Source organism: Sorex fumeus, unplaced genomic scaffold (assembly GCF_029834395.1).
Source record: "Sorex fumeus unplaced genomic scaffold, SorFum_2.1 ptg000044l, whole genome shotgun sequence".
Lineage (NCBI taxonomy): Eukaryota > Metazoa > Chordata > Mammalia > Eulipotyphla > Soricidae > Sorex > Sorex fumeus.
In genome coordinates, this window is record NW_026606101.1 from 42,032,081 (window position 1) to 42,043,696 (window position 11,616).

Genomic DNA, 11,616 nt, shown 5'->3' on the forward strand with positions numbered 1-11,616 from the left:
TAGTAATTCCTTCTCTATCTCAACTGCCTTCTCCCCCAGCTTAACGGACAGGTTTCCAACCATGGAGCAGTATTTCTGGCCCTTGTGTCTACTGTCCTTGAGTGTCATTTCATATTGTTATTTTATATTCCATAATATAAAATAACAGTCATTCTATGTCTGTCCCTCTCTTTCTGGCTCATTTCATTTAGCATGATACTCTCCATGCCCAACACAATATAAGCAAATTTCATGACATCTTTCCTTACAACTGCATAGTATTCCACAGTGTAGATGTACCAAAGTTTCTTGAAGCAGCAGTCTGTTCTCGGTCACTCGGCTAATCTGTCTATTGTGAATAGTGCTGCAATGAACATACAGAAGCAGATATCATTTCTACTGTGCCTTTTTGACCCCCTGGGATATATTGCCAGAAGTGGTATTTCAGAGTCATATGGAAGCTCAATTTCTAGTTTTTTGAGGAATGACCATATTATTTTCCAGAAAGGCTGGACCAGTCAGGAATTTCCACTACCAATGCAATAGAGTTCCTTTCTCCCACATCCATGCCAGAAAAGGATTGCAAGCACGGTGTCTTTTTATCTTTTAAGATAAAAAGGAAGAGAGTTTGAGGGTGGGAGAGAAAGAGAGAAAGAGAAAGAGTGTATGTCATAGAGACAGATTGAGGTGGGTAGGAGGAAAACTGGAGAAATTGGTGGAAATGTACACTGGTGAAAAGATGGTTGTTAGAATATTGTATAATTAGAACCCAAGCATGAACAACTTTGTAACTTGTATACCACAGTGATTCAATTTAAAAATTTAGAAAAAGAAACAGTAGTATATACACACAATGGAATACTACTCAGCTATGAGAAAAGATAGAGTAGTGCTGTTTACTGCAACTTGGATGGACTTTGAAGATCTTGTGCTAAGTGATGTGAGTCACAAATATAAAGATAAATATTGAGGGGCTGGAATGATAGCACAGCGGGTAGGGCATTTGCCTTGCACACGGCCAACCTAGGTTTGATCCCCAGCATCCCATATGGTCCCACTGGCACCACCAGGTGTAATTCCTGAGTGCATAGCTGGGTATGACCCCAAAAGAAAAAGGTATTGAATGGTCTTCTCATATGCAGAGTACAAAGAAACTAAGAAAAGTATTACACAATCCACAATGGAGACAACCGTGATATAAGGTCAAAAGAAGAGTGATTTGAAGATGATAAAGGGGTGAGGAGGGGACCTTGCAACAATGGTCGAAGGATTTTGACACTTTGGTTTAGCAGTACTGCAAGTACAAAACAATAACGGTGTTCTATTGTAGAAAATAGATATAAAATTTTAAAAATGAAAAACTGAATTTTGGTAAAGTAATACAATTTAATACTAAATGACAGTGAATAAGAATTAACTTCAGGCCGCGTTAGGATGGCCGGCGCGGGGCCGCAGCGGCCGCGTCCGGGAGTCGGAGTCGGAGTGGTGGTGACCAGCAGCCAGCACCCTCGGTGCGTGCTCCTGGGCAAGCGGAAAGGATCATTTGGCGCTGGCATGTTCCAGCTTCCCGGCGGTCATTTGGAGTTCGGAGAAAGCTGGGAAGAATGTGCTCAAAGGGAAACCTGGGAAGAAGCAGCTCTTCACCTGAAAAATGTTCGCTTTGCTTCTGTTGTGAATTCTTTTGCTGAGAAAGAGAATTACCATTATGTTACCATATTAATGAAAGGAGGAGTAGACATGGTTCATGATTCAGAACCAAAGAATGTGGAACCTGAAAAAAATGAAAATGGCGGCCACATGGGAGCCTTGTGGACAGCAGGTATGAGCCGGGGGTGTGGGGGCGACTAAAACCTCATGGGAAGGGGGGCGTTCCGGTCCGTCCTTCACGCCCTACCGAGGTCACCAGTTGCCCCCCACGAGCGGCTCCCCAGCACGGCCACAGTCCCAGAAGCACAAGGACTTAATGCAGAACCCAGCAGCTTGGAGCAGAAAAGTGAAAGGACTATGCGTTAATCCAGGCCATCATGTCTGCCCGGAGCGGAAAGGGTGTTGCCCCATTCGCCCTCTCCTCTCTGGAAAGAAAGATGGCGGCCGCATGGGAGCCTTGTGGACAGCAAGTATGAGCTGGGGGTGTGGGGGCGACTAAAACCTCATGGGAAGGGGGGCGTTCCGGTCCATCCTTCACGCCCTACCGAGGCCAACAGTTGCCCCCTGCGAGCAGCTCTCCAGCACGGCCACAGCCCCAGAAGCACAAGGACTTAATGCAGAACCCAGCAGCTTGGAGCAGAAAAGTGAAAGGACTATGCGTTAATCCAGGCCATCAATGTTGCCCCATTCGCCCTCTCTTCTCTGAAAAGAAGGATGGCGGCCGCATGGGAGTCTTGTGGACAGCAGGTATGAGCTGGGGGTGTGGGGGCGACTAAAACCTCATGGGAAGGGGGGCGTTCCAGTCCGTCCTTCACGCCCTACCGAGGCCAACAGTTGCCCCCCACGAGCGGCTCTCCAGCACGGCCACAGCCCCAGAAGCACAAGGACTTAATGCAGAACCCAGTATCTTGGAGCAGAAAAGTGAATGGACTATGCGTTAATCCAGGCCATCATGTCTGCCCGGAGGGGAAAGGGTGTTGCCCCAATCGCCCTCTCCTCTCTGGAAGGAAAGATGGCGGCCGCATGGGAGCCTTGTGGACAGCAGGTATGAGCCGGGGGTGTGGGGGCGACTAAAACCTCATGGGAAGGGGGGCGTTTCGGTCCGCCCTTCACGCCCTACCGAGGCCAACAGTTGCCCCCCACGAGCGGCTCTCCAGCACGGCCACAACTCCAGAACACAGAAATCAATTTCTTAACTATCTGACTTTCAGTAGAAATACTTCCAGGGTCAATAGGTAAAATAGCAGAAATCCAAAACCAACATTTAATTCTTGAACCCAGCTGTAGAAAGCAAATCACTTCACAATGCTTTTTCAGCATGTCTGATTTGGGGGGGGGGCAAACTCTAAATAATAGTGCTGAATCTTTTATTGAAACAATGAATCTAATCAAAGCAGATAGAGTGTTAACTAGAATTCATCTGCCTCACAGGGACTGGGAGGGGTGGGGGTGGGGTTTTATTGGGGTTCTTCATGGTAAAAAATAAGTATTGGTAAAGGGAAATGTGTTTGATATTTGCATGACTGAGACCTAAACCTGAAAGCTTTGTAACCTTTCTCACAGTGATTCAATAAATAAAATAAATAAATAAATAAATAAAAAGAATTAACTCCAATTATAAACAACAAAGTGAATAAAAATATATATCTGAACAAAGAATAATTATAAGTACACAATTTATGCTGCATAAATAGCAAAGCACATCTATGTTGTTAAGAAGTGAGGATAATAGTTATTTTATAGATCTGCTAAAATGTGTCAGATAATATTTCTTTTAAATTTTGCAACAGTTTTCAATTTGTTAAACCTCACTGAACTGTAAAGTCTTGATTTGTTCACTTATAAAACTACCTAGACTATTTTGGTATTATAGCTTTATAATATATTCTCAAGTTGGGTAATGAGATACTGATCAAATTCTTATTTCTTAGCATGCCTTTGGCTATCTGGGATGTTTTGTGTTTCCACACAAGCTTTATTTATTATTGACCATTGTAAGTCCTTGAAGAGCTCAGATCATCAGGATTTGGATTGGGATTGCTTTGAGTCTATATAGTAATTTAGGTAATGTGTTCATTTTAACGACATCGTTTCAATCCAAAAAACATGGTATGTTTTCTACTTCCTCAATACAATTACGTTCACACAATTTTTGACAAAGGATGTAGGTACAACAAGTAGTGCAGTAATGGAGTAATGGCAGGCTCTTCAACAAATGATGTTGGAGAAACTGGATAGCCACCTGTAAATAAAAATAAATCTGGGTCCATATCTCACACCCTGTACAAAAGTCAGTTCAAAGTGAATCAAAGACCTATGTATTATAGTAGAATCCATAAAGTATACAAAACAATTATGGCAGAACACTCCAATATCTGGATCTCAAAGTTGTTTTTAATGATAGAGTTCCAGTAACAAAGATAACAGAAGCAAAAATAAACAAATGGGACTTCATCAAACTAAAAATTTCTGCATAACTGGGGAAACAAGGGCTAAAACTAAAAGACACCAAATTGAATGAGGAAAAAATATTTGCATTCAATAGAACAGATAAAGGACTAATATCCAAGATATACAAAGCACTCAAAATAATCAATCTCCTTCAAAATCCCCTAAATTCTCAAAACCCTATCCAAAAATCAGAAAAAAAATGAACAGAGACTTCTCTAATGAGGTCAGAGAGATGGTCAATAGAAACATGAAAAAATGCTCATCCTCACTTATCATCAGGGAAATTCAAACCACAATGACAATGAGATACTATCTGACACTAGAAAGAAAAGGTTCACATCAAAACACCTGGGAGTAATCTGTACTGGTGGAGATGTAGTGAAAAAGGAACTCCCATCTACTGTGGTGGGAATGTTCTCTGTTTCAACCACTGTGGGAAACAATGTGGAGGTTTCTCAGGGAAGTAAAACTAGAGTTACTGCACAGTCCTGCAATCTACTTCCTGGTATCTATCCCCGAGACACAAGAATGATATATACACACCACTATTCATTGCAGCAGCTAGAGCGATAGCACAGCGGTAGGGCGTTTTCCTTGCATGCAGCCAACATGGCCGACCCGAGTTCGATTCCTCCGCCCCTCTCGGAGAGCCCGGCAAGCTACCGAGAGTATCTCGCCTGCACGGCAGAGCCTGGCAAGCTCCCCGTGACATATTCGATATGCCAAACACAGTAACAACAAAGTCTCCAATGGAGACGTTACTGGGCCCGCTTGAGCAAACCGATGATCAACGGGAGGGCCTTTACTTTACTTTTACTTTATTCATTGCAGCAATCCGCAAAATAGCTAGGATATAGAATCAACCTTTGTGAGAACTACTGATAGATGGATAATGAGAGTGTGGTGTATAAACACAATATAAAACTATGTAGCTGCAATGGATGGTGAAATCATGCATTTTGCAGCAATTTTTATGGAACTGGGGGATATCATATTAAGTGAAGTGAGTGATAAGAAGGAACATACAAGATGATCTCACTTATTTTCAGTGTACTGAAGAATAACAGGAAGAGGGACTGCATGGTCACAAATAAGAAGTGAAAAAAATGAGTGGGATGATAGAAGAGAAAGATGGGAGATAAAGTGGGTAAAGTTCAGGAGCCTCTAGCATATCAGTAATGTAGAGATGAGATTTATTAACATAAAAACTTCAGAACACAAAATTCTGGAAGCATGAATTCCAAAGTACAACAAACTAAAAAATGTTCCTGTTAAGAAGTCCTATTAGGCTGTGATAGAGACCTCAAGGACAGTGGTGGAAGGGAGTTGAGACTACTGGTGGGATTGGTGTTGGGGCATTGTTACCTGATCTCAGCAAAGAAGAATGATGTAAATTACAATGTATTTATATCTAATGTTGTTTCTAAAAAACACCATTTGAAAACTTTACCACTAGTTCCTACCAGTACCATGGGCTCATCTCATCTGAGTGTCTTTGCTTGGGTATACCCAATTGAACTAATTACATAGCATAGTCAACACTCTTGTTAGAAATCAGAATAGTGACCTTGACTTTTAATCTTCTTCTATCCTACTTTAAGCTTTTCAATCAATCACACCATCAAGAAAAATGTGCAGTCTCTTTGGTATTTGAAAAATCTAGGAAATAAAAATATTGCAAGCTTTGCCAGTGGTAAAAAAACTTTACCTAGCTAATTTTAAAGGTTGTTTTCTTTTTAATTTATTTTTTATTAAAGAAGTTTGATTCACAAAGTTATTGATAGTTGAGTTTTAGGCATATAATATTTCAAAGTCAGTCTCTTCATCGGTGTCAATTTCCCTCCACCAGTGTTCCCTCCAAAACCCAATCCTATCCTCACCTTGTCAACTTGACAGAAACATTACAAAGTCACAATTTTTGTGGCTTAGAAATCATATTTTCAGACCAGAATTTATAAGGTACATTGAAGACAAGGTCAGCAAAACCCTCTACGATATTGAGGCTAATGGTATCTTCAAAGATGAAATGTCACTGACCAACCAAGAGATAAACAAAAAAAAAGAGATAAACAAAAGGGACTATATTAAACTAAGAAGCTTCTGCACAGCAAAAGATACAGAGATATTCACCCAATACCCATCCGATAATGGGTTGATATCAAGGATATACAAAGCACTGGTTGAACTCCACAAGAAGAAAACATCCAACCCCATCAAAAAATGGGGTGAAGAAATGAACAGAAAATTTCTCAAAGAAGAAATCCAAATGACAAAAAGGCACATGAAAAAATGCTCTACATCACTAATCATCAGGGAGATGCAGATCAAAACAACAATGAGATATCATTTCATACCACAGAGACTGGCCCACATCCCAAAGAACAAAAGCAATCGGTGTTGGCGTGGGTGTGGGAAGAAAGGGACTGCTGGTGGGAATGCCAACTGGTTCAGCCCTTTTGGAAAACGGTATGGACGAGTCTCAAAAAATTAGAAATTGAGCTCCCATTTGACCCAGCAATACCACTCCTGGGAATATATCCTGGAGAGGCAAAAAAAGTATAGTTGAAATGACATCTGCATTTGTATGTTCATTGCTGCACTGTTCACAATAGCCAAAATCTGGAAAAAACCTGAGTGCTTGAGAACAGATGACTAGTTAAAGAAACTTTGGTGCATCTACAAAATGGAATACTCTGCAGCTATTAGAAATGAAGTCTTGAAATTTGCAAACAAGTGGTTCGACATGGAAAGTATCATGCTGAGTGAAATGAGTCAGAAAGGGACATACATAGAAAAACTGCACTCATCTGGGGAATATAAAGTAACAGAATGAGAGATTAAAACACAAGAATAGTTGAGATAGTATCAGGAGGTCTGTTCCATAGCTTGGAAGTCGGCCTCACATGCTGCGGGGGAAAGGCAGCTCAGATAGAGAAGGGAACACCAAGTAAAGGGTGTTAGAGGACTCACTCAGGATGCAAGATATGTGTTGAAAGTAGATTATAGACAGAACACAAATGCCCTGCCACAGAGTTGGGTCGGAGTGTGGGGCATGGGGGTGGGAGGGCTACTGGGTTCATTGGTCGTGGAGAATGGGCACTGGTGGAGTGATATTTACTTGATCATTGTATAACTGAAACCCAAGCACGAAAGTTTGGAAATCTGTAACTGTACCTCATGGTGTTTCACTAATAAAAATATAAATAAATAAATAAATAAATAAATAAAAAAGAAATCATGTTTTCAATGTTGTTAACTCTGTGTTTTGGTTATATTGTGATAACACTCACTTATATCACCTGTATAATTGAAGCCCTGATTCTTATCACCCATTTCTTCTCATTCTCCTCTTTTCCCCTTGAATTCTTTCCGTTTCTGTCCATTTCCTCTCTAGACACTGGGGTCATGGATGATCTAGGCTTCCACCTTTTACAACCTTTCCTCATCCAAAGTTTTATATACCACAGGTAAGTGAAATCATCCTTTCATCTTCTGGCTTGCTTCACTCAACATGATATCTTCTAGTTCCAAACTTGTCGAAGAAGAAAATTGCATTATTTTATTGTTCCTTGCATCTGCATAGTGTTCCAATGTGTATATATACCTCATCTTCATAATTCATTCATCTGTTTTAAGACATCTAGATTGATTCCTTGTCACTGTCACTGTCCTCCCATTGTTCATCAATTTGCTCGAGCGGGCCCAGTAATGTCTCCATAGTGACAAATGTTACTGTGTTTGGCATATCGAATACATCACGGGTAACTTGCTAGGCTTTGCCGAGAGGACAAGATTGAGTGCAGCAATGAATACTGGTGTATACATATATCCTTTTTAGAGAGTATTTTTATGTCCTGAAAGCAGATGCTTCCAAATGGAATTTCTGGGTCATATGGCAATTCAATCCTAAGCTTACTGAGAATACTCCACACTGTTGTCCATAGGAATTGTCCCAGAAACATTCCCACCAGCAGTGTATGAGAGTTTCTTTAAAATTGCTTTCTAATATTTTACCAACAAAACCTTTTTTATCCTTTTATGCTTTGTATTCTCAATTCTCACTGTTTTTCTTTTATTATCTTGTGTGGAGTTGGGGTGGGGCAATATCACCATTTTAGCAGATGTCAAGACGTTAGTCAAATGTTAGTTGGAAAATCAATGGGAAACCAGCGATCACTGACCATGTTTTCTATTTTTACTGTGATTACTAAACAACAGATGGTACCTGAACCTATATGCAAATAATGAATCTCTACACTTACTCTGTAACTAAATCTTCTTGTTAACCACTCTTGCTTGTTTATGAAAACGTTTTGGCACTACCAGAGATTTACTGTATTCTAATGACATATGCAGGATACTCTTACTTAACAAAAGCTGAATGCAAAATTATTGTTATGATTGCCATCATCTGTTCAAAAATATTAATTGGTCTTTAATATGCATTGAATTATTTCATATAAAAACAAGAAAGAAAATTGCTACCTGGTTCCAACACTAAGAGTCTGGACCCATCTTTTTGAGATTGTAGCCATCATAGATTAAATTTCCAAATGGACAGAAAGCTCAGATGTTATCTGCCTGACCATATGGGAGATTGATGCAGGCAATCAGATTGGAGTCACACAGAACAATCTGGTGACCTCACATCTTTTGCTCTAAAGACTTGAGACAAAAGATGACTCTGATCAAGTACCAGGGCGGCTTGGATCAAGGGACTTCCATGGTCGGAAGTGCACACTGCTCAGACAAACGGAATTGCAGGAACATTTGGCCAATGAAGTGAATCAGTCAATGGATCTATGAAATTTCTCCACTGATAAAAATGAATGTAATAAAGCATCTGTTTTCTGCTTCTCTTTCTGTTTGACCACTAGTTTTCAGAGGTTTATATGCCTCAATTGGTCACAACTGCGTATAGCAAATGCAAAACATTTAGCAGTGTTATAAAATTATACAACACTTAAAGTTTTACATTAAAAAAGGTACTATTAGGTGAGTGTTGTGTTAGATAATATAATTGTGACAGGCCTTACTTCATAAAAATATATATTTTAAATTTTTGGTAATGTTTATTAAATTAAATTTTAAATGTCAACTTTATTCAAGCAATTTAAAGACTGTAGAGGGAAAATCAACAATAATGGTGCTGACATGGTTGGTAAGGAAAAAGATGTAAGGCCATAAATTTGGCTGAAAACCAGAAGCATTCCTTATGCCATGCTTGGCACATGTTTTGAATTTATTTCTATGAGACGGTTTCAGTTGGACCAATAGCAATGACATTCTTTGGAACAACTCAAAATTATGTATGACATTTTCTGGATTTGCCCCAAAATAAAACATCTTGATGAAACACTATCAATTTTGACTTTATAAGTTCTCTTAGTCACATATTGACTGAAAACTGTTAAAGAAATCATGTTAAATTTAGAAAAGATACAAAATGTATCAGAAAAGTTAAGGTGCCCAAAGAATAAGTGAGTTGTGGTCTTTGCATGAAAATAAAATTAATTTTGAATATATGCTGTTCAGAGTTATCAGTATGAATTAAAGTCATCATCATCAATTTGTAATAGCTTTTTAAAAAAGAACCAAATTAGGCTATTTTACTTAATATTTTAGTTTTAGGTAGAATAATAAAAATAAAATGAGCTACATAGTGAAATAGCCTTCTAGGATAAAACTAGAATAAGAAAACAAAAGTATTTATTATTACAACAGAAGAGGTAAAATCACAAATAAACCCCAAACAAATTTCCACAGGAAGATTTTCATGAGGTGATACTAAACAGGCATTTAAATTAAGAATACTTAGCTTTGTAAATTTTCTTTGTGATATTGTAGCTAAAATTTTTGTAAGACTTTGAAAGATGTAAATCTTCAGTGAAATATTTATCTCTTATCTTTAAGAGATAAATAAGAAAAGGGAGATTTCAAAATAAGTGACAAAAATCAATATGATAAAACCATATTAACAATGAAAGTATCTGCTACATTATTTCATTTCAATATTTAAATTTGTACAAAATGTTGTGCCCTTCAATTCCCATATAAGTCAAGTATAAATATCACTAGAATAACTGAATTAAAAAGCCATTTGCTTCATCTTAGAAAATCTCAAAATAAAAATTATTTTAAGACCCTCTTGAAAAGCTGGATGATTGTAGAAAGTTTGCCAATATAGCACCATTTTATATCAAATCCAACTTATATAAAAATCATGGTTTTATAAATTGGAAAGTAGTAACCTTGCTGAAATGAAGGCAAAATTTTTAAGAAGTAATACTTTGTAATTTATGAAATGCACATGTCTTTTTACTATGCATCTAAATTTATTGACATGCATAATAAAAAGTTCAGTCATTGATATTTTACTGACTTTCTGTCACATAAAATATAGATTCCCACATCTTTGCAGCGATAGCACAGTTCCAGGGCATTTACCTTGCATGCAGCCAGCCCGGCCGAGCTGGGTTCAATTCCTCTGCCCCTCTCAGAGAACCCAGCAAGATACCAAGTGTATCTTGCCCGCATGGCAAAGCCTGGCAAGCTACCTGTGACGTATTCAATATGCCAAACACAGTAACAACAAGTCTCAAAATGGAGCTGTTACAGGGTCTGCTTGAGCAAATCGATGAACAATGGGAGGACAGTGTTTGCTTATTATTATGAAAATATATTTTCCAATGTGAAAGAATAAAAATTGTTTTACTTAACAACTTTCAACTGTGATTTATAGATTTTATGTACTGAGTGCATGGGATGTGGACATCCATTTGCACATCCTCATCGGGTCCCACCTACTAGGGAAGAGCCCAGTGAGTATTCAACTAAATGAAATACAGTTCTTATATTTAGAGACTTTAAGTTTTTATGCTAGACATAAGAGTAAAACTGATATCTTAAATGATCCACAATCACCTAGCATAATTACTAAACGTAATTTAAAATTAACTAATTTAAAATTAGTCTTTGATCTTTACTAAAGTGAAGACTAAAAACCAATTAATAAAACAAGTCTGTTACAGAGATCTGTAGGAAAATTCTTCCCCCTGCACTACTTTTATTTTGCAGTCATCGCCATGCATCATGATACACGAAATGACCATCACGGTAAGTTTAGTTAACATCCATAATCACATATAAACGCAATGAAAGGATAAAGCAAAGGGAATAGGAAGAAGTAAATATTTTTCTCTTTATAAGAAACTTTAGGATTTGTTCTCTTAATAACTTGCATATACATCATGAGTTGGTGCTAGCTATAGTAATCATATTGTATATGTATCCTGGTATCTATACAAGACAGGCATGTTTTTATCATAAAACTGGAAATTTATACCACCACTCTCCAGTCCTGCACCCCATCTCTGACAACCCCAAATTTGTTCTCTTTTTTGAATTTGTGCATTTTGGGGACATGGGGGCACACCTGGCTGTGCTTAGTGTTTATTGCTAGCTCTGTGCTAAGGGTCATTCTTGGAGAGCTTGGGTGATCACTGGAGGTTCCAGAGATAGACTTAAGTCAGCTGCATG

At 38.5% G+C, this 11,616-nt stretch overlaps 1 protein-coding gene across 1 annotated transcript; it reads left to right on the plus strand.

Annotated features, from left to right (window-relative positions):
• The first annotated feature begins 1,413 nt into the window (after nucleotides 1-1,413).
• LOC130030387 (nucleotide triphosphate diphosphatase NUDT15-like) lies at nucleotides 1,414-8,883 on the plus strand. The gene is made up of 3 exons (XM_056121647.1): nucleotides 1,414-1,768; nucleotides 7,472-7,544; nucleotides 8,742-8,883. The coding sequence occupies exons 1-3, from the start codon at nucleotides 1,414-1,416 to the stop codon at nucleotides 8,881-8,883; spliced, it is 570 nt and encodes a 189-aa protein (XP_055977622.1).
• The last annotated feature ends 2,733 nt before the right edge of the window (nucleotides 8,884-11,616 follow it).

Excerpts from the sequence above, each read along its gene's own strand:
- LOC130030387 (XM_056121647.1), top strand. The coding sequence starts at position 1,414 with ATGGCCGGCGCGGGGCCGCAGCGGCCGCGTCCGGGAGTCGGAGTCGGA. Across the intron at positions 1,769-7,471 it reads ACCTGAAAAAAATGAAAATG|ACACTGGGGTCATGGATGAT; the intron begins GCGGCCACATGG and ends TTTCCTCTCTAG. Across the intron at positions 7,545-8,741 it reads CAAAGTTTTATATACCACAG|ACTTGAGACAAAAGATGACT; the intron begins GTAAGTGAAATC and ends TTTGCTCTAAAG.